This window comes from Tachysurus vachellii, chromosome 15 (assembly GCF_030014155.1).
Source record: "Tachysurus vachellii isolate PV-2020 chromosome 15, HZAU_Pvac_v1, whole genome shotgun sequence".
NCBI classification, from domain to species: Eukaryota; Metazoa; Chordata; class Actinopteri; order Siluriformes; family Bagridae; genus Tachysurus; species Tachysurus vachellii.
In genome coordinates, this window is record NC_083474.1 from 13,034,865 (window position 1) to 13,061,164 (window position 26,300).

Genomic DNA, 26,300 nt, shown 5'->3' on the forward strand with positions numbered 1-26,300 from the left:
CCCTTGAGTCACTTTATCCCCTGTTTACATGGCTTTTTCTCAGTCCCTGATAAACAGAGTTCAGGCAAATGGCCTGGATCAGTTCATGGATCATATTCTATGGAAGTATACACTGTCACCACTGTGTGAATTCTGAATACATTTCTGTATATGGATTTGTTTTAAACATAACTTCTTGAAATGTTTTCTGTGCAGTCAGCATTGTAGTTCAATTTAATGAACTACTTGGACACAGAAGGTATTCTTGCATAAAGTACTTGAAGACTCCATTACCAGAATCACTGCCTACCTTAAAATCAGTGTAAACATCCAGGGTCAGGACAGAAATGATCTTTTGGGATTCTAAAGTCCCATTTTAATTGATTAAAACTGTTATGTGTAGACCTAGCTAAGACATGTGACATAATGCTGTACTTAGCAGTATAGGAGGCCAGACTTCCTGGTTTGGTGGATCATAATACATGATAGTCACAGGGCAGAGTTGTGAGACAAACCACAGCAGAAAAATACTTTGTTAATGAATTAATTTATATTACCTCACAAACCACAGTAGACACAATCTATATTTGACCTTTTTTAATCAGTCATTTGTCTTTCCTACATTGCAAACAAATAGGCTACATAAAGACAAGATGATTATTTGAGACATTGCAACATTATAATACAGTTCCATGTAATACAGTAATACCATTTTCAATATTAATATTATTCAGTACTCCAGCTGTTTGGTTTATGGTTTGATGTACTCAATTCCCAAGAGTTTATCATACATACTATATGAGTTTATAATACTTCATACGTAGTTCTATTCTTCTTCCTCAAAGCCCCTTTAAAAAGATGAAAAAAAAACAAAACACTAGTGGAAGGTTCAAGAAAGGCAGTTAATGTGCACTCTGTTGTTTAAGTAGGCAAAAAAATATTTACAGTGGACAGATTCAAACACATAAGATTTGTTGTAGACCAATGTGGCAATTTAATATGAAAATAGTGAGGTGATCCCCAAAGGTCCTCTCAGAACACACAGAAATAAATGTAATGCTTGGCCCTACCATTATGGAGAATCTGCATTTTACACAAAATCGGCTACAAAAGATGGATTGAATACACTGGACTCTCTTGCACCAAGACTCAATAGTCACATGTATAGTGCTGCAAGGCCAGATCTACTTGAAACCCTGTAGAAGAGTGGAGATTATAACAGTAAAAGGGGGAATAAATCTGAAACGGGATGTTTATAAAGCATATATGAGTATCATGATCAGGTGTGCACAAGCATTTCAGTAGTCTGGCTATTCATTAGAGTGCTACTCCTTCAACAAGTATAATTTGAGGGTGGACCACTAACCTGACTAACCTTCACATTGTGTCAGGCTTATTGTGGTACTGCAGTTAACACAGATTGTAAATATTGTGAATAACTGGTGAAGTGAAGCTGGCTACCAAACTGAAACAGCTGTTTTTCAGTTTGTTTCATGAAATGCTTACTTAGTCAGTGTAGTTGAATTTGAAAACAAATTCCACAAGGGGGCAGCACATAGACACATAATACGCAAACATTACACCTCATTCATCTCTCTGTACTTCCAGTGATTACTGCTGACCTGAAAAGATTTGAATATTTCCACGTTGTCCTCTGATAGTGAGGTTGATGAAAACACGACTTTACAGCCCTCTGTATAAACTTACAAAGGATACAGAAATGATGACCTACACCACAGGTTTCCACCCTTAGTTTAAAGTACACCCTGTCGTGTATATTTATGTTTACCTGCAAACACATCCTCTTTAACTCAAGATTGGCTGTTAATTAGCTGAACACTTTGCAATAAAGGTAGCATACAAGGAAGTTTCTACCCAGCATAAACATATGCAGAAATGTTTCCCATCATACCATCTGTCATTACAAAAAAGAATATTGTATTCAGGAATCCATGTAAAGCATTGAGGGTAAGAGGCAGGTCTAAAGCTTTATCTGTTATGACGAGTTGTGATGGAAGATAACAGTGTGTCAGTCAAACACCTTGTCAATACCTGTTCTATCTCATCGACAAGAGCACTTTTTGCATAGAAACCAATTTCCTTCCTTGTTTAGTTCACAGAAGGAAGCATAAAAATAACAGCACTGCTCTGCGCTTCATGACCGAAGATGACTTTACAAGGGTGAGTCTAACCTGTCATGTTATGCTGTACATTATTAAAACCTTATAAATGTCCACATAGTTAAAAACAAAGGATGCTCTTTAATTGCAAATGTGTTTCAGTATTGCAGTATCAGATCTTAAATTTAAGGTGCACACAGAAAATAGATAATATGAAAAAATGGAATTACGAAGACATTTATCATAAATTTGGAAATGATTAATGAATTCATTCACTGAAAAAAGTCAAATAAAAAAATGTCAAATAAAATATAACAAAAAGTGTATATGACAAAAGTTAAATTAAACATACCTGCTGTGTGTTTCATACATAAAACACATATCACACAGTAAGTGTGATGTAAATGAAACAATATTAACCTTTTGAATTTTTTGTAAGTAAATTTTTTTGTTCATTTTTAAATTTTATTTTTTTTAAATAGCTAAGCCCAAGTGTTCTAAAGAAAGAAAGGAAAAGAAATGGAAACCAGTACAGTTCTTAAATGCTCAAAATATTTATCTGCATGGTTTAAATTTCCCAATCCTTCACATTTTACATGTATGAAGGCTAAAGTGACCTGTTCCTGAAAAATGTTAATAAATTATTTTCTTAATTAATTATTAAGTTATATTAAGTTTTATAAAAACTTTTATGATAAATATTGTAAAGGATCTCAGCCATCCCAACAATGGACTCTTTTCTTTGTTGCGTTCACCCTAATTGCATACCCCTAATTGCATTCCCTTTATTCCTTTTATGCTTAAATACCGGACAGATCCAAAAAGCATTTCACTGCATGTCGTACCCTGTATGTGACAAATGAAATTTAATTTGATTTGAGTTGGCACTGAAAATGTATAATTTATGTATGAGCAACACAGATGAAAAAAGACATGCTGAAAGACAATCATAATTCGCAAGTAACTTTTCAGTTGTTTCAACACCTTTTCACTTCCTTAACATCGATAATATAATAACATGTCCATCTAGAATGCCACAAATAATTGGTGTTTCTGTATTTCTCCCTCATGCACACATACATGCACACGGATGCATGCACACACATGCACAAACATGCACACACATGCACACACATGTACATACACATGCACACACAAACACCCATATGCACTCACACACGCGCATGCACACATGCACTCAACCACAAACCCTTGTTGACCTCATTTTTCCAGCTAATGGCAACTCACCATGTTAAAAAATAAATCACACAATTAAATACAAAGTATATTAAATAAATACAATAAATAAATAATGTAATAAAACAATTACACTGCAAAATAAAAAAATATACTGAATATATAGTCAAATTCATCAAGTATTTCCTATTATAAAAATTTAAATAAATATAATAAAATAGCCTGTAACCTAATTTATTTTACTAGTCCAGTCAATGTTTTACTTGTTTCTGGACAAATGGACAAACAGTTTTGTATAGCATAAAGTTTAAGTGTTACAACATTGTATTTAGATGATGTTCTATAATTTCTATAGAATATAATAATAATATAATTTCTACATTTCCTTTTTGCAGTTATAAAACGACAATGGCAGCCAACAGTCTGAACACTGCTTTGAATGACAGCACAGCATCAAACACAACAAATAAAACACAGGATTCCCTTTGCCTGCCAGAGGTGCTAGCCCGTCCTTTTTTCTTTGTTTCCTACTCAACAGTCTGCTTTGTATGTTTGGCATTGAACACCATCACTATGCGAGTGTATTACTGCACCAGTCTAAAATTTCAGTCCAGTGTCACCGTCTACCTAAAGAACCTGGCTGCAGCTGACTTCTTCCTCTGCCTTGTTTTGCCTTTGCGCATTGCTAACTATGCTAACAAATCAACAGCCCTGCAACACATTTACTGCAATTTTGGGGCTGCAGGCTTCTATCTCAACATGTATGCCAGCATTCTCTTCATGGATTACATTGCTGCAAACAGGTAGCTAAAAGTCTGCATGTAGGACAATAACACCATATTTACTTATACATATTCATATTTACTTTACTGAGAGAAATGCCTCTAGTGCAATAAAAAAACACCACAGATAAAGTAACCACTATCATTCTTTCTTTAGGTACCTTAAGATTGCCTATCCATTAAAGACTCATGTGCTGCAAACAGCCCGTGCTGCACGATGTATCTCCATTATAACATGGACTTTCTTATCTACAATGGCTTTAATTTACATTGTAGTGTTTCTGAGCACATCCTCGGGAGCTTCTCCAAAACCAAATGTCATCGGGTGTGAGTCCTTACACAGCCATCAAGTCAGCACGGTCTACAAGGTCATCCACTGCGTTTCTGCACTCATCTTCACCTTTGTGTTGGTGTCCCTGATTCTGTTCTATTGGAGCACAGTGCGAAGGCTTCATTATGCCACCATGCAGACCCAAAGGAACCACCATAAACTGAGCAGGTCTAAGCGCAACATGCTAGTGCTTGTGGTGGTGTTCTGTGTGTGCTTTGTGCCCTACCACCTAGTGAGGCTCCCATATGCCTTCCTAAAGCCTCTGCTACAGGGATGTGGTACTTCAGCCAAGTCGTTTTACATTATAAAGGAAGTCACAGTTCTGCTTTCAGTGCTCAATGCATGCATGGATCCATTAATATATTTTGTCTTTTGCAAGGGATTCCGGGACCAATTAGGCATCAGAAATTTACAAGTGTGCAAAAATCTGATGTTGTGCGAATTCCAAAGAGATACAAGAAAACAAAGAAGCACAGAGACAGGGGAATCTCGTGTTACAGTAAGATGTGAAAGTGTCAATCCACTGCATAGTACTCAACAGTGTCAGCTAGAACTGCAAACTTTGAGGTCATAAATTAAAAATAACAATGGTATTCAGCAGTAACCATAGAGATATATTCACCAAAACATAACACATATTTACTGCCTGTGAATGATAAAGATCTTTGATGATTACTTTTTATGTAACAGACTGATATATTATGTACAGTGCTATTAAAGTCAGGTGGATAAATAATTATGACTGTGTACACCACCACAGCGGTTTAGAAAGCAGTCAAGATGTGATCAATGTGTAGGTGTAAATAGTTTCATGGTCAGTTGTCAACAGACCGATCAGAGAGATTCAACATCAACATTAGGCATGGCCAAATTTGGTATTTTCTTGAAAAGAAAGAATATACTGTTGAGCTCAGCAATGCCAAAAGGCCTTGAGGACCACAGCAAACAAGTGAATGATTGCAAATAATTATTCCTTGGTGACGAAAAACAGCTTCACAATATTTTGGCACTTACACTTTAGTAGAAAACATCTAAAACATATTCCTAGTTCTTTGGACAGATGAAAATAAGATTAACATTTAGGAAGGAAAGGAATGACGCATGATCCAAAGTAAACCACATCATCTGTCAAACATGGCAATGTTATGGAATGGGCATCTATATAATGATGATCTATATACTGATGACGGAAGGATCAGTTGTAAAGAGCTATAGTTTTATCTAGTCAAATATTGCAAAACTGATATGATGGTGCTTCACAATACAGAAGGATAATGGCCCAAATCATACAGTGAAAGCAATCCAAGAGCTTCTTAAGGCAAAGAAATGTAATGTTCTTAAATGGCTGTCAGTCACCTGACTTCAACCCCAATGAGCATACTTTTTACAAACTGAAGACAAAACCGAAGGCAGAAGGACCCACAAACAAGCACCTAAACAGTTAAAATTTGTTTTAAAACACCTGAAATAAAGTTAAAACTCAACACTATAGCCACATATTGATTGCTTTACTTCAAATCCCTTGTAGTGGTGTATAGAGGCAAAATTATAAATATTGTGTCACTATCCAAATACTTATGAACTCTGTATATAAACCATAATCGTGATGTTTCGGTGTTTAATGTAATGTAATGTAATGTAACAGTATTTTATTTTCTATATATATATAACTGAAGACTCACTGCAGAAGACTCTCCTATATACAATTAATATTGTTGCTTTCCTGTTAATTTTTTTAGAAAATTTTTAAATGCAATAAGAAAATAACTGGTTACTGAGTCACTTGACTGCAAATGAAAGGAATCATTTTATTTATGTAACATTTAGAGTAATAGAGAGAACAAGTCAATAAATGCGGTGCTTTCCCCAGGCAGCTCTGACACAATTTCATTAACTTAATTTCAATTTCATCTTCCTTTATTTTCTTTATCTCCTGAGCACTGTGGGTTTTTGACAAACAGACCAAGCTTGTAAAACACCTTACATGAAGTGTGGAGTGTCAAAATGCTTTGCATTCTGTCAGGATGCCTCATGAAACACAGGACTATATGCTGATTTTCTGTTCCTAAGCTTTAAAGTGATGAAGTTGTGGTTTTCTTAACGAGAATTGGAAAGTTTCAGAGACGTCACCACACCACACAGTTTAGATAACGCCCTCTTTTGTGCTGTAGAAATGTCATTTGTGTCAGGCAGCTGAATTACTTCAGAAACTATAAAGGAAGTGGTGTTTAACAACATGCTTGCTGAAGGTGAAAAGCAATTGAACATGCGGTGAGTCTCTTTTTACACAATGTCTTTTCATGTCTGCATTCCTGCTTGAGATCTTTCAGTTATGATGTAAATGTTGCTTCCACTATTCACAAACAAAATATCTCGAGTGCTTATTATTACACTGGGGTATATAAAGAGAAATGAAAGTGTCTCAAGTAAACAGAATCCTATTTATTTTGTCTCATTCTAACATATGTATATATATATATATATATATATATATATATATATATATATATATATATATATATATATATATACAGTCATCAAATTGTAGATGTACAGAACTGCTTTATAAAATGTCCACATCAATGCGGAAGTAAAAGTGGGACTGGGGAAATCACATGGCACTGAAATGGAGAATTGTATTTTTTTGTACAGTATTTTTTTCTAATCACAGAGAGTATTTTTCTTTGTGCTTGCTTGTTGCGTGTGTGATTTACTCTGGTAGGCTAAAGATTTTTCTGTGTCTATTACAGTACATATTTTTAACAAATCGTGAATAGAATCAAATATATGCCAAATATGAACAATTACATGTTTTGTGAAAAGATAAATTACACAATATACTGTACCTTTCTGTTCACAATACTGTTGCTTATTGTTAACAAAAAATAAATAAAAAACATGCATAGGATTTAAAGGCTTTGTAAAACTTCTTTACCTCCCACTTCTGCTGTTTTGCATTTATATAATCTTGGCAAATGGGTGGAAAATAACAGTAAGTTTTGTTATAAGTTTTGACTAAGTATTGTAGCAGATAGTTTTTCAAATAAAACAGTGACCTTAAATGAATTTAATCAAACAGATGTTGTTTAGAAGACTGTTTAGTGAGAATCTTAAAAAGCAAGTTAATCAGGCTAGAAACACTTTCAAAAATCAAGTTACACCAAATCATACCAGCAAAATGCCTCAGACAGCATAATAAATCCACTGCAATATTTGTTTAATAAAAGTATTACATCTGTGAAATCTTTGTCTTTGCAGCTTCCGTTCGATTTATCAACAGACAGGATAACATGTCTGGTTTGCTAGACAGCTTTGCACCACTTCCTTCCATAAGTCTGGATCACCTTTGCTCAGATTCATTTGTCTGAGTCCTGTTAGGTACAAGCTTACAACAAAGAAAGTCTACAGTCAACACTTTCTCAAGATTGTTATGACATCAGCCCATCCAACACAGTGGATAAATTGTGACACAATCTAAGTTTTTTCTAAAACAACTCTTTCCAAAAATGGAGCATACAGCAGATCCCATTATGAAGGATGAAAACTGTGTGGTAAATGACAAGATGGTGCCATTTGCCACATTCTACATCATTATCTTCTTGATAGGCATGGCTGGCAGCCTGGTGGCACTCTGGGCATTTATACACAGTAGAAACGTCAAGAAGTGCATGAATGTCTACCTGATCAACCTTCTGACATCTGACTTCTTGCTGACATTGGCGCTACCAGTAAAGATCGCTAAAGACTTTGGTGTGGAATCTCAGAGACTAACAATTTTCCACTGTCAAGTCAGTTCACCACTCATCTACATCAACATGTATGCCTCCATCATATTTCTGGCTTTTGTCAGCGTACAACGTTATCTTCAGATTACCCAGAGCTCCAAGCTGTTCCGTCTACAGGAGGTTGGCTTTGCCCTGGTCATGTCGGCTGTAGTTTGGGTTCTGGTGCTCTTCATCAATGTCCCTAACATGGCTATCCCAATCAAGGACAAGATTTCTAACAGCACTTTAATAACATGTAAAGACATTAAGCAGGATGTTGGCAAACACTGGCACACACTCTCTGTTTTTCTGGGCATGGCAATTTTCCTGAATGCCTCTGTTGCTGTGCTTTTGTCCAATGGCCTTGTACTTAAACAGTTTTGGGGCAAACGTGGAGGAGACCCTCAGGAACAGGCCAGTGCTCACCATGCAACTGTCAATATCGCCATGGTGACAGTGGCTTACGTTGTCTGCTTTGTGCCATATCATGCAGTTCGAATGCCTTATACGTTTACACAGAATGAGATAATCACTGACTGTGGTGTTAGGAAGCACTTATTCCTAGCAAAAGAGTCCACTTTGCTTCTGGCCATCCTAAACCTGTGCTTTGATCCAGTGCTGTACTTTTTTTTCTGCCCCTCATTTAGACACCAGATCACACAGGTTTTTACTAAAAGGAGAAGGGTAGAAAGAAACCCAGAATCTGTCCTAGATTAAAAGCTACAACTGCAGTTAGTTTCATAATTTTGAAGAATAGATGTCAGACAAAATTACAATAATAAAAAAAACATGTGAAACCAGTTGCTGAACAGGATGTCAGGGTCTACAAAAACCCTTTCAATACCCAGATGCCAGATATGTACAAGGGATACTTCCTTTGCTATACTTATATATTCGCTCACATAAATCAGAAATGTCTACCAAAAAAATACCTAAGAAAATGACAGAATTTTGTATGTAACTGTTTTTTTTTATTTTAAATCTATAAAAGGTACAATTTAAAGCTATGCTGCCTTCAAAGTATTGAAGACCAATATTAAATGGGAAAATCTTGTTTATAGCATTGCACTATAAGTAAATTCTTTTCAACAAATCTACATATTAATATTTCTGTTAATATATACAGGTTTTGCAGTTTATTTTGCACAAATGGAATTAGTTACTCACATTATGTACAATTAAATAATCCTGAGATTTCACAGTTTTATAAGAAATTAAAATATAAGAAATTAAAGTAATTCCTGCTTTGCTGATTATTTGTTTTTGGAATAGGCCGTGTCAAACACTGAATTCTAATAAGACCAAGTGATGCTAGGAACGTATTTATTGTTTTTAGTCTGCCATTTATTTTAACCAATTACCAAGAAAGTCACCACTTTTCTAGAATATGAACACTGAATAATGCACACAGGGAAAAGCCCTGAGATGACTCATGTTTCAGATTGGTTTCAATGACACATATATTGTTTTCACTTTTACATTCAAAAACTGCACCTGATTTATAAATCTTGTATATTTACCTTCAATCTTTACTCCTCTTTATTTTGCTATTTAATCATCTAATATTTTCCAGTAAAAAGTACCACAGAAGAAACAGTCAGCAAACTGTCATTCAGATCCCTGTCTATGAATCATGCCTTGACTCATACCATAGAAGGCTGACAAATGTTAACACCTACTGTTTATTTCTCATCACTCCATGTCTAGACATGGTCGGTTGGTCAAAAATGCCAAAGGGTTATTTTATCTATAACATGGGTTTTCCCATTTCATATGATGGACTCTTTTCCATTTGAAAAGATACGATAAGGAATGATATACAGAAAGTTAAAAATAAAAGCACTTTACAAGGCTAAATAAAGGCTTTTTAAAATTAAAAACAATTTTTAAGGTTTACTTTACAATCTGCTTATTAAATCACAAGTAAAAACATTGAACGTTAGTGTTGTGTTTAGACCAATTGATTACACCAATCATTCTTGCAAGACCAGATGATTTGTCCTAAACACAAAGCATTTTAATAATTATGTGGTAGACTGATATTTTCATTATCTCTGAATAATAATACTACTTTACTAAAGGTCTTTTGCTGATACTAAATAAATAATAAAGTTTCTGATTAGCACAAAAATAGTGTTTTAAATTAGACCTTTATAATAAGGTTCATAATTCTAACAGCACAACACAGACCTTTAGACCTTTAGCCAGCCATTTTTATTAAAATATATTAGAAATCAGCAGCTTTGTGGTCTGATATGGTCATGAAAGAACACTTCCTGTTTTCAGTTTCTTTTACTAAATGTTAACGGAAACTGCAAAATATCTGCATGAAATTGAGGTGTGATTTTATGTGTTAAATTTCTTATTTATTTTATTCTAAATTTAAACGAACTATAAATACAGGACCCAGTAAGTCTAACCCTATATATGTGTGATGTGTGTCCCAAAATGTAGGTGCCAGCAATAACTGCCATTAGCACTATTTATTAGCACACATATTGCTAATAAAAAAAGAAGAATTTGTTTGATGATTTATATAAAAGCCTATATATATATACACGTATATACGTAGAATTGGGACTGTGCATTACTCTCTAGAATTCCTCAGAACCACTGTGTCACACAACATATTCACACAAAATATGTCACACAAAATATTCAGTGAGAATGGTTTTCATAGACAAAAGCTGCAAGACACCTCCATCTTATAACAAACATCTTTGTCTTTTGCTGCACAGACGTCAAGAAATTGATCATGCATAAAAATTGATTACACGTTTTTAAAAACTCAGATGAAAAATGTTTTTCTCCTGCAGAGAAAACACAAATATATATTTGGTTATGGCAAGAAATGTGAACAGAAGCTCAGTACAAACTGATAGACTGTTAAAATTGCAGAAAATCATTCCATGGTCATATTTATTTATTCTCTTCAATATTTCTGTACAAAGGCTTGAACAGCTGCTAGACAATAGGTCTAAGTCGAGTATGTCTCATTTGTCCTGGTTTAAATGCATAGCCTATAAATCTCTCTGTAAAACCATAAATGTGATATTTATGGTTCCCACATAGGCCTACAGATGCGAAATGACTTCCACACCAAAACCCAATTAGAATTAAGGTCAGAGCAGAAACGAGCGCAGAAACTCAACCCTGTAACCTGGAGACGAGGAGAAACCGACCACAGTGTAACTCAACTCCGAGCCGACATTTTACTGTCTCACTGTATCTCTAAACAATCATCTAGAGAAAACATGTAGCCTGTTATTTATTGATTACTTTATTTTTTTTTACTATAGGTAAGTTGTTGCATGCTTTGCTTACGTTCATGCGCAGGACTCCAGGATACCGTTCATGTGATGTGTGTGTGATTCCTCGCATGATGCCAAGCAGGCAAAAGAAAGTGTTGTTCTCTATAGCTGGTGTGCTTAGTTTCGCCTGTGTGCTGATTGTAGCTGCGGCTATGGGTGGAAGGAACTGGGTAAAGGGGACTGTGCTTTGCAAAACAGGCGCTCAGCTGGTTAATGCCACTGGATCTGAGCTGGACAAATTCATCGGGAGCTTAAACTACGGCCTCTTTCATGGCCAGTGGCTGAAACAGTGCGGACTGGGGGGAAGACCTTTCTCCTTCTCGTGTGAGTAACCTAAGCAGCTACTGTATGTCAGTCGGTCGGCATTAGATAGATAGATACAACTTTACTATCATTGCAACGAAATGTAGTTTGGCATTTACCAGAAGTGCAAAGAGAAGCAATTCTGCAAATAGACAAGTGCAGATATATATGCAGCATATGTACAGCATGTAATATATATGTGTGTGTGTGTGTATGTACATATGTATATATATATACATACATATATATATGTTTTTTTTTAAATTCTGGGACTATGGACAAGCCTCCAGGATATTTTAACGCTTGCGTTTAAATGGCTTGTTATGGCTCTTCTCTAAATGAGTGTGCATGGAGTTAATACTAAATCTATAAAATTACACCTTCTCTAAAATCACTTCCAGCTGTCAGACATAATCCAAATAAGCAATCTAAAATCTTGTTAAATAGAAGTTGGCCACCTTGTTGACCAGGATTGTCAGGTCTACATGGCAAAAGGAGCCCAAAATGTTTTTAAAAAAATAAAGTTTATAGTTTGATCTCTGAATATAATGATATTTTGTCATTCATACTTTATAGTTTTTCCTGACCTGGTGGATGTGATCCCAGCTAGTCTGCATGTGAGCGTCATCATCTTCTGTGCAGTGCTCATCCTCTTCTCATCTGTGTGTACTGCCTTCTTCATGTACAATGCCTTTGGAAATCCATATGAGACACTGCATGGACCTCTTGGCCTTTACTTGTGGAACCTGATCAGCTGTGAGCCCACACACACACAAATAAGTTTTGTCATCTGAATGCCTTGATTTATCTGTTATTGTATTATGTCCCGTCTGCTAACCCCTGCCTTCACAAAGACACAAAAACACACAGATACTTCACTACAAGGTTTCTTTTGAAATTCGTCAATGTGAATCTGAGCCACTATAATCTATTTTTCCATACCCCAAAACTTGTTTTGTGCCCCTTTTAGAGAGGCTTGGGATTGTCTTGCTTAATAAATAAATAAAAGCATGGAAATATGCACTCTGTCCAGCTGGCCGACCCGTCTCTAGTGTCAGATGTCTCTGTGAATCATATGCTGATGGACAGTAGCATTACAATGACCTGTATGACCCATCACCTGTTCCAATAAGAATTAAGAATTAAGTTTGTCTGGACAGCAATTTAGGTTGGATATGTTATAGAGTATATGAATGACATATTATATTATACCAGTATACTTTATATAATTAAAAGCAACAAGATTCATTAAAAGGATTTGTGAAATCCAATTGCAAAATTCCATTAACCACAAATGTTGTCCCTTTGTGCAGGTCTCTGCAGCTGTCTCATCTTAATCCTCTATGCATCTGAGGTCAAACTGCATCACCTATCTGAGAAGATTGCTAACTACAAAGAGAGCACTTTTGCCTACAAGACATACAGTGAAGCATTCGACCATTCTTTCTGGCTCATATTCATAGTTTTCCTAGTGCATGGCCTTAACATCCTTCTGATCCGCCTAGCAGGTATCCAGTTTCCCTTCCAGGAGGCCAAAGAGTCAGATGCCAACACTGGTGCAGCAGATCTCATGTACTGACCAGCTCTGTTGTCCAATAACCACCCCCTGGATGTGACATCCTACCACGGCTATTAGTGCTCCTCAATTAACGTCTCACATCTTGCACCATCCGTTGTTCTGATTTGTTTACAGCTGAATAGATGCCACATCTGAGCCTTTTAGTTGCTTCTTTTCACTTTCAGAAGAGGAACAGACTTGGAAATGGTCCTGGCTGAGTGTGTGAGAGATGAGCCTTATCTCATTGTGGGAAGGCAAGTAGAGGGACCCAGTCTTTCAGCTGGGCTCTTGATTACGCATTCAGTTAACTGCCTTCTCAATTAAGCCAAGCTCAATTTTAAATACCTGTTGAAATGCAAAAAATGGGTTTTGTCAGCATGGAAACTATTTATTTTTCCATAGTACATTCATATTTTAAATAAGTAAGATTACACTAAACAATGGATAATTTATTAGTAATGTTTTTTTATTTGTATATAATGAGTGTATATACCAATTCATAGATGTGCCAATGATCATATGAATAGAATTCAATATAAGAAAGGTTTTCTGTAACCTTGTTACAGCAGTTTCATAATGAAAGAAATGAAAGACATTTTATTTTAGAAATTTTATTCATATGGATACTGGTTATCATAAAGAAAGCAAAGGGAGTTGTTAGTGTTCATGGTCAAAGTGAACGTTAAAAATGGAATTAAGCTACTTCAGTGTCACATTGGAATTCCAAACTGTATAGTTTACTAGCAATGATTCAAGCTATGACAAATAGCAATGACAAAACAGCGGAAACAGTGGCAGTGCTCTGGTTTTGAAAACCACAAACATAGTTCATGTTAATGACTCAAAGAAAAGACTGATAAAATCTAAAACAAATAAATTGTTGTTACTGTGATAGTACTAAACTCAGTGTCTGTTTTAGTGTTTTATGTAATGCATGTTATGTACATTGACAACATTTTTAGTCTCTACTTGGTACCAATTTATGTAAATGTTTCTTTCCAGTTTTAGCTTGTATCTTCTTTGTATTTATTACATTAATTTTACTGTAAAGAAAATGTCACTACCTCTGAACTTAATGATTTCGTAGATCTTGAGAATTAAAAAAGTCAATAAAATACAACCATTTTCTTTCAGGTTTATTAAAAAACAAAATGCATACAGACATCATGTGGGAGCTCTCTAGCATCCTCTTTTGGACATTTATTTTAGTGTCACATTACAAACATTCAACTGGTTTCTAACAGAATCATTAACATTACACTTACAACTAATACAGGTAAGCTGTCTAAATACAGATGCTATTTCATTTCTAAACCAATTCACAGACAAGACTTTTTGTCTGCACTTTAACTGCAATTGATTTCTAGCATTATTTTAAAAAATCTTGCAAAATTACAAATATATCTTGTGTGTGTAAATACAATTAACATTTAAGGTTGAAAAATATGATTTCCAAATGACTGACAAAATAGTGTGGGTTTAAATCATGTATACATTATTCACATCAGATCGTGTCCATAGAAGATTGAATAATAGAAAATGTGCATTGCTGTGAAGGTCTTGAAACTACTTTAAATAAAGCTCTCCACCCACTATCAGAAGAAAGGAGTGTGATGCTGAATGAGGTTTGCGGACACTTCCACTTGCCTCAGTTTGTCTTATACAGATCAAAAGAAGGTGGTTTTTGGTTAGAACTTTAGTTCAGGTATGTTTACAAAAAGTAGGTTAAAAAAACTACAACATCAGCCTCTCACAAAGCATGGAGAGAAGAACAAGGTAGGATTTTAAAACTTTTTTGGTTAGCTGTGTTTGGCTTATATAGTACCCACTATAAGTTAAGTATTAACATAAAAGATTCACAATTATAATGGAAAATATACACAATTATGATTTATGTAACTTAATGTAATATATTATGTAAAATAATATCATACCATATCTAAAATTAGATATATTTTTCACTTTGAATAGTCTTGTTTATATATTGTACACAATTTAATCCAACTCTAGCTATGTGTTTATATAAATAGGCCCTAGAAAATATATTCAGCTTTTTTTTTAAATCTTTTTTGTTTTTTTCATTCCTGTCACATCACCATAAATTGGCTCAAATCTAAATGAAATAATCTTTCACCTTTTGCACAACTATAGTCTAAAAATGTATTTGGAAAGTAGCGAATGTATAACCTTCTTTACAATGTAAAACAAAAGTTAAGTAACTGATCCAATGTTAAGGAGAATAGACTATACACAGACTGCATTATACAGAAGTTATTCTATATTCTCTTATACATTTTGCAAAAAATAATAATATTATGATTGGCTTATTTTGAGTAAATTAAAAAAGTTGCCTCTTGATGTCCGTTATCACATCACAGGTTTATTTTAGCTGTATACTGTAGACATACGAGTGCATCTCAATAAATTTAATAAATAAATTATTTCAGTAATTCAAGTCAAATAGTGAAACTCGTGTATTATATTAATTCAGTACACACAGACTGAAGTAGTTTAAGTCTTTGGTTCTTTTAATTGTGATGATTTTGGCTCACATTTAACAAAAACTCACCAATTCAAAAAATTAGAATACTTCATAAGTGAAATTTTTTGTGAATTGTTGGCCTTCTGGAAAGTATGTTCATTTACTGTATATGTACTCAATACTTGGTAGGGTCTCCTTTTGCTTTAATTACTGCCTCAATTCGGCATGGCATGGAGATGATCAGTCTGTGGCACTGCTGAGGTGGTATGGAAGCCCAGCTAAAGTTTCTTGGTAAAAAGGTGCAGTGACTTTCAAAAAACACAGTGGACCAACACCAGTAGATGACATTGCACCCCAAATCATCACAGATTGTGGAAACTTAACACTGGAACTTGGGCTACGAGCTTCTTCACCGTTCCTCCAGACTCTAGGACCTTATTTTGAAACTTGCTCTAATCTGAAAAGAGGACTTTGGACCACTGGGCATCAGTTCAGTTCTTCTTCTCCTTATCCCAGCTAAGATGCCTATGACATTGTCTGTGGTTCAAAGAGGCTTAACAAGAGGAATACGACACCTGTAGCCAAATTCCTTGACACGTCTGTGTGTGGTGGCTCTTGATGCCTTGACCCCAGCCTCAGTCCATTCCTTGCGAAATTCACCCAAATTATTGAATCAATTTTGCTTGACAAGCCTCTCAAGGCTGCGGTCTCTCGGTTGGTTGTGCATCTTTTTCTTTCACTTTTTCCTTCCACTTTTTCCTTCCACTCAACTTTCTGTTAACATGCTTGGATCCAGCACTTTGTGAACAGCCAGCTTCTTTACCAATGAATGTTTGTGCCTTATCTTCCTTGTGAAGGATGTCAATGTCTTCTGGACAACTGTCACATTAGCAGTCTTCCCCATGATTGTGTACCAAATTGAGAGACCATTTTGGTAGCTCATGGAAACCTTTGCAGATGTTTTGAGTTGCTTAGCTGATTTACATGTCACCATATTATAATTTCTTTTGAGTTTTTGTTAAATGTGAGCCAAAATCATCACAATTAAAAGAACCAAAGACTTAAACTTACTTCAGTCTGTGGGTATTGAATTTATATAATACACGAGCTTCACGATGTGAGTTGAATTACTGAAATAAATGAACTTTTCTACGACATTCTAACTTATTTAGATGCACATGTAATACTAACACTTTAAACGCAGAATAAACTAAGATGATGTTGCCACAAGAGGGCGCCTTTGAGCTGTTGTACTGTTTCACCACGCGCACCAACGGGGAAATGTAACGGGGGAACATGTTGAGTCCCGTCATGAATGATTCTTTAAACATAACGGAACGCTAATGTTAACTCACTCACGCAACGCGTATTTTCTTGTCTCTCTTAATGAAAGTCTATCAAACTACCTCTGTGGTGTGTAGAGAGACCTTTATCAGGCAGGTTAAACGTAATTTATACTTGTTCAGGGTAAAGAATTAGTTCCAAAGCTTTGGACTCGACTCACTCGACTCTCGAGTCACGAAGACTGTAACTAAAGAACGTATATGTATATGTAACGTATATGTAAGCTTTTGTAGTCGATTCCCAGACCATTTAACTCGGGTGAAACCGGAAGACGACGTCACCTTGTATGACGTCACCGTTGTTATTAGAGATAATAACACTCAATATAATTTCACTCAATTCACAATAAGAGCCGACACATGTCTAGTTGCTCCTCTACTCCAGTTCTGCAGAAGTGTCAGGCCTAATTTAAAAGGAAGTGTAATTTTGGGGGAAAAGCACTTTTTCAATATCCCACGTCAATACTCAAGACACCCTAAAGATTTCTGTGGACACCATTTATTCAAGTGATTCAAATTCAATTCAATTCAAGTTTATTTGTATGGCACTTTTTACAATGGACATTGTCTCAAAGCAGCTTTACAGAACATAAACATAAAACAAAAGGTTGATATAAAGAATAATATAAAGATTAATATAATACAAAAATTCAAGATTATTATTAGAGATGTTTAAATGTGTATGTAGGGGGGGCACGGTGGCTTAGTGGTTAGCACGTTCGCCTCAAACCTCCAGGGTCAGGGTTCGATTCCCGCCTCCACCTTGTGTGTGTGGAGTTTGCATGTTCTCCCCGTGCCTCGGGGGTTTCCTCCGGGTACTCCGGTTTCCTCCCCCGGTCCAAAGACATGCATGGTAGGTCGATTGGCATCTCTGGAAAATTGTCCCTAGTGTGTGATTGCGTGAGTGAATGAGTGTGTGTGTGTGCCCTGCGATGGGTTGGCACTCCATCCAGGGTGTATCCTGCCTTGATGCCCAATGACGCCTGAGATAGGCACAGGCTCCCCGTGACCCGAGGTAGTTCGGATAAGCGGTAGAAGATGAATGAATGAATGAAATTTATGTATGTATTTATCCCCAATGAGCAAGTCTGAGGTGACTCAGGTAAATGTGGAGAGGAAAAACTCCCTTAAATGGTAAAGGAAGAAACCTTGAGGAACCAGACTCAAAGGGGAACCTCATCCTCATCGATCAAGTTTACCTGGATACTTGCAGACCTGAGCATAAGAACGGCTATATGCTGTAATCATAAACACTATGCTGCTCATATTGAACATCCTTTCAAGACACCTTTTTACACTTGTTTGCTTAGGTTTGACAATAAAAAATGCTTTAAATATTTGAAGAAGAGTAATATTTATAATCCCACTATCCCCAATTACCCAGACCTTGCCCATTAAAAGCTTAAATCTTCATTATGGATTCATGTAAAGCTACTTTATGGCTATGTCTGATAAAAGTACTACTGTATATGAATACAAACTGAATCAAAACTATTAAAGCAGTCTGTGTACCTTAGTAAGCAGTCATGGTTGCGTAACAGGTATACGGATGCAGTTTCCTTTAAATCTCTCTTCCTCCCGGAGAAAAATAAGCTCAGGCCTATTTCAGCAACAATGGCCTCACTGAAACATTTATGAAGTGTTTTCTGTACTTGCAACAGTATAGCAGGTGATGCTCAATGCATGTGTGCTATGTCTGTCATCTGCAGATGGAAAACGGGCCGGAGAAGGCAAGTGACAAGAACACAGACCTGGATGACATTCTGAGTAAGATAGCAGAGCTGGAAAAATGGAGGGAAATATTTGACAATCGAGGGTGAGAAGTCTGTTGTGGCATTTTTATTAATGCATTAAGCTGCAACTTTCATATGTATTCTTTGACGTATTTCTTATTTCGATCTCATGTTTTATCTTATAGGTTGGAACTACACAAGTGTTTAGAAAAAGTAAGTCTATCATTTTTTCCCCCTTAATTAAATGTCAGCTAGTGTAAAGCACATTTTTGCCCAGGTGTCAATGTGTAGTTGAGTTTTGTTTATGTAGAACATGATAACCTGAGACCTGAGCTCTAAGGTAACTCCATATCTTTTGTGTCTGACCAGAGGGATGCAGTGTGAACATTAATGTGTGTGAGCATAAGTGCGTGTGTGTGAGTAAGTTCTGCTCTCCCCAACCTGATATCCTCTGTGAAAACCTGGGGCCACTGCAAGAGGTCTAGACGTGACTGCTCTGGCTTGTCAGCTGTTTTCTACATCCTTGTCAGACCAATTCATGGAGTTTAGTGTGAATATTGGCACAACTGCCAGATGCATGTAGCCTCTGAAATGGAAGATTATAAGCAGCTGTTCCAGAACATCAACACTCTGCAGCCCTCCAAGGTTGGATACATTGAATTGCTTCAAGAGGAGGTGAAGAGAAACCAGGATGTGAGTGATGTGCTGACAAAACAGGAAATATTTACTAATGTCATGGAATGGATGCTTTGTTTGTGCCTGGATTTATTTTTGGATTTTATGCCATTATGCAAGATCTCTGTGGAAGTTACAAAGTCTCTGAGGTGATTTGAGAGAGGGAGTCTGTGAGAGAAAGCAGGAGAGAGAGCAGAACCGAATTCCCTGTCATGGTGTATATCATATTCCAAATATAATCCATTGGTTCTGTGTATACAAGGCAGTTATCTTACTTTAGCTATATTCTCTGTGGACATGTTTCCCTATTGTATTCCTATTCCAACTTTTTTTTTCTGACTCATGTAGAGACCTCCTGAGAGGTTTAAAGCTGAGGAAGAACCCAAGGGTGTTTCTCAATCTCCTTCAGCCCATTCATTCCACAGCGATGCCAACTCCCTGATGGTGCCCTACTCCATCCCTCGTGCTTTAGTCATCTCTCCCACTCTCGGTGGACATCCAGTTTCACCAGACCTTGCCATGGTGAGTTATAAAAAAATGTCTTTTACTTAGTGCTAGTAGGTCTGCCTGTGTCAGTGTCTTACAGCAAAACACTTTGATTCAGTAATGTACTTTCACACAGAGAGAATTTTGCAGTACACTCAAGTACATTGACTATATTAGTTTTGGATTGAAACTCAAAAGCACAAACATTGCAGCGCTCAACAAGTCTTTAAAAACTATGCTAGATATGATGCTGTTTTATTTTATGTGCCTGTCTGACTTTGTTCCTCATACAGAGTCTGAGGAAGATTTTGTTTGGAAACACATTGCACATCTTCAATTATGAGTGGAAGAAATCCTTCTTTAAGTTTCGGGAGCCATATTCAAACCTAAGCTATGCTTTGGAGGCAGAAAGAGTGAGTGCTATTATACAATGTCTTACATTTGTATTTGTATTTGTTATACATTTAATAAATAACTGTGATCTTGTATTCCGGGCTCAGGCCATGTAAATGGGCAAGTTCTAATCAGTTGCAACTATATATTGCATTTGTATTACTACATGCTGTATTGTATTAGTAAATATCAGTATATACAGAATTTATATTGATCGCTAGTGTTTGTGATGTAAATTAGCACACATCAAGGAGCATTAACTCCATACTGTAATTATTGACAATCTATTAAAGTTTAATGCATAAATCAAGCAATGCATGCAACTGTTGATATTTTAAACATAAACAGATGTTATATTGTCAAACCTAACCAGTTGTTTTCTAAGGAATGTTGTTTTTGTCCAAGCCACTCATTTTAAAATGATCTGCTGAATTTTTTAAGAAAATATTTGGTGCTGCCTTCCTTGAAATGAATAACAACATCAAGGTTTTACAGAATTGGAGACATTTGGAAATTTCCATTAACTTTTCAAGATTTCTTTTGTGTCTGCGGTTGGTTCACAACTGAAATGTGAGACAGTGGTTTTGCAGTACTGCAACCATGTTGGTGCTTTGGATGTATAGTTGAATCTATTATCTGGGAGGAAGACTGTGTGTGAAGTGAATCATTACTCATTCAGCGCTTTCTTAACTACTTATTCAATATATGTGTGTAAGCATAGGCAGAAGGTTATCTATCATACAGAGATGGAATGTCAGACTATTTCCATGTTCTTGTAATTAATCACATAACTCAGCTTGTGATATACGTATTGTACATGAAGAATTGTACATTGAAGTGACGAAAGCCTCAGTTGTGAGAAGTACAGTAGCTAACTCTTGTTCAGTGAGATTAATCAGTCTAACCCTGCTGCCTGTTAATGTCACTGTTTATGCTAGATGTGATTGAAAACTTTACTGAATAACTTACCTAAAGATTAGTGGCTTATTTCAGCCCAGGGGGTCTACATGTGGTTTCTGTTTCATATTTCTATGGGGAAAGAATCAGAATCAATCAGGATCAGAATAGGTTCTTAATCCCCAGGGGGAAATTGGGTTCATTACCACAGCTATATGTCACCAAAACAAGAATATAAAAATAGAGACTTTACGTAGATACATTAAGATAATATATACAAAAAATATAAATAAAATGAGGATTTAAATAGCTATACCAGTAAAGATATATTGTTTAAGAACAATAAAATAAAAGCTCAACCATGATGCACATGAAGCAAGATTTCCTTTTTGATTTTGTAGGACCAGCAGTATTTAAATGCATTATATTGGTCAAGGATCAGTGACAGTTAATTGTGAATAATTTGAACCATGTGGTACCATGAACAAAAAAAACAAACAAACTGTGGTGTAAATACTGTAGAATTTCTTTATTCAGATTTATTTGAATTTAAGACTATCAAGAAACCTTTAGATATTAAAGAAAATATATCCTTTTTCAGAATTGGGTCAATGTGTAAAAAGTGAATAAAAGCAGTTTGTAGTAGTAATAATAATAATGATAGACTTCTGTCTGCATGATTTTTGCTAGGCTAGGGCTACAAGAATAATTCACCCCGAATGACTTATTAATATACTTACAGTATATTAATCTTCACTGACATTCAAAATGAATTTTATGATGTTCCTTTTTAGTCCCAAATTCTTTCTGCAAAATGCTGGTTTATTGTCATTATTGTTAACACTTTCCTATGTAATTTTCAACTGCCTCCTGAAAGTGGCAATAAGCCCTCACTTCATATCTACCTAAAGAGAGCAGTTCAGAATGATTAATCCTTTAGTCTGTCGCTTTCTCACCTCCTCATTTGTACACTCTGTTTAAAAGGTTCAGGCTCCAACAATTTTACATTCATGCATACTGTAACTCGGTGTAACTGTGTTGTATTGCTGCAGTGCATTCTGAAAGCCTGATATTTCCTCTGTGTTTAGTGACTACCTAAAAACAATGGAGGGTAAAAAGGTCTGTTGCACACATTTGCACACATGCACTTTATGTAGTTGTGTAGTGTACTTAGTTCTGTGTTGTTTTATTTAGCTCTGCATTTTATGTAGCACCATGGTCCTGGAGGAATGATGTTTTATTTCAGTGTATACTGATCAGCTATATACAGTTGAAATGACAATAAAAGCTTCTTGACTTTTTGACTTGACTTGACTTGACTTGACTTGACTTGACTTGACGGTCCCCATGACTATAGTTATAAACGTGTGTTATAAATGATGTAACATTTTATAGCATGCTGAACCCTTCATTTTGCAGGGGGGAGCTCGTGCTATTCAGATGGCAGTTCAGGCCCATGTTATCAAATACCTTCTTTTCACACAGCCATTGAATTTAGAGAGCAGTGGAATAGAAAGGTGAGGAAAGAGTCTGTCTTCAGTTCTGCGTTTTGTGATCTAAATTATACAGTGAAAGAAATTATTAATCATAGCTCGTTCTTGTTTGCTGTATGCTTCAGGCTGTTGGAAGTTGGGGAGAAAGAGCAGGAGAGGGCTTTGGCTGCTGCATTGGCTGATATTTTATGGACAGCTGGTGATGAGCGTACTGCCACCATCTCCTTGGTTACACCAGATCGCTGTTTCACCCCCCACCTGGACTACAAACTGGACAACTTCACAGAGAGGGTACTATTTACCATGTGGTGTCCAGTGTCACTTTCTCAAACCACATATGGCATCTGATTCACACACTATATCCAAACTATACTGTGAGAGATTACGTATTTGTAAACCTTGAGTTTGTTTGGGTCTTTTATTATAGTTGCAGCTTTTCACCTTTAAAGAGAAAGAAGATGTGACAAAATTTATATATGAACATATTCATTGTGTGAGTATTTAAGGACACATTTTATACACATTTTTGTTAAATTAATTAATGGATATGTTACTTTTTTGCTGTATATATAAATTATATATAGCACATCTCTATTTGTATTCTATCAGTTCAGTAAGGAGGAAAGTCATGGAGTCATCCTCTTTCTGTACAGCTTGATCTTCTCAAGGTCAATTATTAGGTAAGTTATAAGACAATAATCAACACCAGGTTTGAGTGATGTGACCAGTTATGAAGCAGATTAACTGAAGAGCAAAAATACATACACATACATGCATTGTAAGTATTTTTACCTTAGTATTAATGAAAATACTAGATAAATGTCCCTCTATTTCTATTGCTCATCTTTTTCATCAGTTATATGTGATGTTATAGAATGTTCCTGATAACATTTATGCTATAACATCTATAAACATCATTCTGCAGCTTGTCATGCTACAGAGCAACAGCAAATCACTTCCTCCTGGATACCTTTCTGTGTTTGGAAACAAAAGATTCACCAAAAACAAATGTTCATCACAAGTCCCTGTGCTCCATGTATATTTGTCACGATAAAAACACTAATACTCTATATTGCAACTTTATTATATAAATGATAAATGAACTTTCATAAATGCCTTCGAAAGTATAATTAAGAACTCACCCCTCCCCCTAAATTATCCTAGATTGCAAGAAGACCTGGATTTCAGCACGACTCATCTCTTACAATTTGGCTTAGGCAACTTTGTTTGTCGCCAGGTAATAAAATTATATCTCTATAAAAAGATTGCATCGTTTGACATATTTTTGTGATATTTATTCTGTCATTTTTCAGGAAAATGTTTCAATCATTTTAGCTTAAACAGGATATTTCATCATCTTAATTGCAGAAAATGTTGATGCTTACATTTACAGCATTTGGCAGATGCCCTTATACAGAGCGACGTACGAAAGTGCTTTTAAGTCTCTATCATTGAATACATTAACTCTGGTTTACTAGGTTACAGACTTAAGATATCATGAGCCTAAAACACACATACAACATACAGGGGAGAAAGTACTATTTCAAGTATTTCAGGAAGCGGTAGGTCTCCAATCGTTGTTTGAAGATAGCCAGTGACTCAGCCGTCCGGACCCCTAGGTTCATTCCACCACCTCAGTGCCAGAACAGAAAAGAGTCCTGCTGTATACCTACTTCTCATCCTGAGAGATGGTAGGATCAGCCGAGCAGTGCAGGAAGCTCTGAGGGTGCGAGGTACAGTGTGAGGAGTGATGAGGGCTTTGAGGTAAGAGGGAGCTGGTCAATTTTTTGCTATGTAGTGTTTTGAATCTGATGCGTGCAGCTACTGGAAGCCAGTGGAGGAGCACAGAAGAGGTGTGGAATGTGAGAACTTAGGCAGGATGAAAAAAAGACATGTAGCTGCATTTTGGATCAGTTGCAGAGGACAAATTGCGTCCATACAGTAGGTAGGCCTGCCAGCAGTGAGTTGCAGTAGACTAGTCTTGAGATGACAAGAGACTGAACAAATACCTGAGCAGCCTGTGTGGACAAAAATGGCAGAATCCTTCTAATGTTGTAGAGAAGAACCTACATGAGCGTGTCACATCAGCAACATGGGAGGAAAAGGATAGTTGTTTGTCCATGGTTACCCCAAGGTTGTGAGCTGTGACTGTAGAGGAGATCAGATCGTTATGCAGGGAAATTGCATAATTATCTGATGTCCCCTTCAGGCACAGCATGTTGACATGTTGACTGCCATTGAATACATCCTAATGATTGCTAGTGATTGAAACTTAACTATCTACATTCATTAGGCTCTTTTAAACCTGTTGTTGACCGGCCGTGCCAGTCCTAATGTCTTCAATGGAACGTTGTCATGTGATGAGCATGGCAATGCACTCTACCAACCTCTCCATGGAATTTTGACTCGGAGCAATGTGGGATACCTACACTGGAGCCGAGAGCAAGCAGAACATGCCAGTCTGCCTTCTGTAAGTGCTATGAAGAGCTTGTAGATAAAGGCTGATCATCAAAAGCCTGCCAAACCAGTAATTCTGTACATTTTCCCCAGGTGGGAAGCATGCTAAAGACACCCAAATTGCCTGTCTGGGTTTGCAACATCAATGGCACCTACAGCGTTTTATTTAGTCCAAACCGATCTCTGTTGTCTGATTATAAGATGGAGCACCTCTTCCAAATCTACTTCTACAATGGCCAACCAACCCAAGTCAATACTGCCATGCTCACCATAGGTAACATTGTTCAACCTGTCTGACTTAATTCTTTACATGAGATGGGTACCAGAACAGTGAAACCACATTAGTGTCCATGGTTCAAAAGTTTACTGCCTTTGACAAAACTAATCGTTCACAAGATTGGAGGGCAAGGAGGTAAGGATAATTAATCCACTTTTTAATCCTTTGTTTCAGACACACATTCCCATCACTGGGAGGCTAAAAGCAGAGATGGTCAAGGAGACCCTGAAAAGAGGTTTCCCTCTGTGGAAATGACCATCAGAACTAAATGGGAGGGAGCGGCAATTGACTGGAATGGAACAATACCTTTCTTCTGAGGTTTAGCTAGCCATTGATATCAATTTAGGAGTCATTTTAACATGCATACAGTATTAAAAACACAGTAACTTTATTTTATTATAATGTCCCCATATAATGTTCAAATAGTATATGAGCTCCCATGAACAATCAATTTACTTATGTACACAATTTAGAAACATTGCATTTCTGCCAGATTTGGTTGTTTGATAATGATTTAATTTGAATGTGATTATATTGTTGTAGAATCTACTGATGTTTTGTTAAAATACTCAGGGACAAAACTGCTTATCATGATCATTTGAAATCATTTCAAGCCAATCGAGCTAAAATTTATCTAGAAATAAATTCCAGAAATAGTTAAGAAAATTTTGAGATTAGGTCTTAAGCATAAATATCGATGTTATCAAGATATTATCTCC

General features: G+C 36.2%; 4 protein-coding genes across 4 annotated transcripts; all 4 read left to right on the forward strand.

Annotated features, from left to right (window-relative positions):
- The first annotated feature begins 2,098 nt into the window (after positions 1–2,098).
- LOC132858115 (P2Y purinoceptor 14-like) lies at positions 2,099–6,201 on the forward strand. The gene is made up of 3 exons (XM_060888330.1): positions 2,099–2,160; positions 3,692–4,099; positions 4,236–6,201. Exons 1-3 carry the CDS (start codon positions 2,147–2,149, stop codon positions 4,981–4,983), a joined length of 1,170 nt encoding a protein of 389 aa, XP_060744313.1. The 5' UTR covers positions 2,099–2,146; the 3' UTR covers positions 4,984–6,201.
- A 215-nt stretch (positions 6,202–6,416) lies between these two features.
- On the forward strand, positions 6,417–9,699 carry gpr171 (G protein-coupled receptor 171). Its single transcript, XM_060888335.1, has 2 exons — positions 6,417–6,680; positions 7,668–9,699. The coding sequence occupies exon 2, from the start codon at positions 7,916–7,918 to the stop codon at positions 8,888–8,890; it is 975 nt and encodes a 324-aa protein (XP_060744318.1). The 5' UTR covers positions 6,417–6,680; positions 7,668–7,915; the 3' UTR covers positions 8,891–9,699.
- A 646-nt stretch (positions 9,700–10,345) lies between these two features.
- Positions 10,346–14,125, forward strand: clrn1 (clarin 1). The gene is made up of 3 exons (XM_060888867.1): positions 10,346–11,808; positions 12,364–12,543; positions 13,101–14,125. Exons 1-3 carry the CDS (start codon positions 11,502–11,504, stop codon positions 13,364–13,366), a joined length of 753 nt encoding a protein of 250 aa, XP_060744850.1. The 5' UTR covers positions 10,346–11,501; the 3' UTR covers positions 13,367–14,125.
- Positions 13,550–25,898, forward strand: mindy4b (MINDY family member 4B). The gene is made up of 13 exons (XM_060888935.1): positions 13,550–13,603; positions 18,880–18,986; positions 19,089–19,116; positions 19,927–20,100; positions 20,358–20,477; positions 22,774–22,871; positions 22,973–23,138; positions 23,275–23,340; positions 23,457–23,527; positions 24,012–24,084; positions 25,141–25,317; positions 25,398–25,578; positions 25,756–25,898. Exons 1-13 carry the CDS (start codon positions 13,550–13,552, stop codon positions 25,896–25,898), a joined length of 1,458 nt encoding a protein of 485 aa, XP_060744918.1.
- Positions 25,899–26,300: the final 402 nt, after the last annotated feature.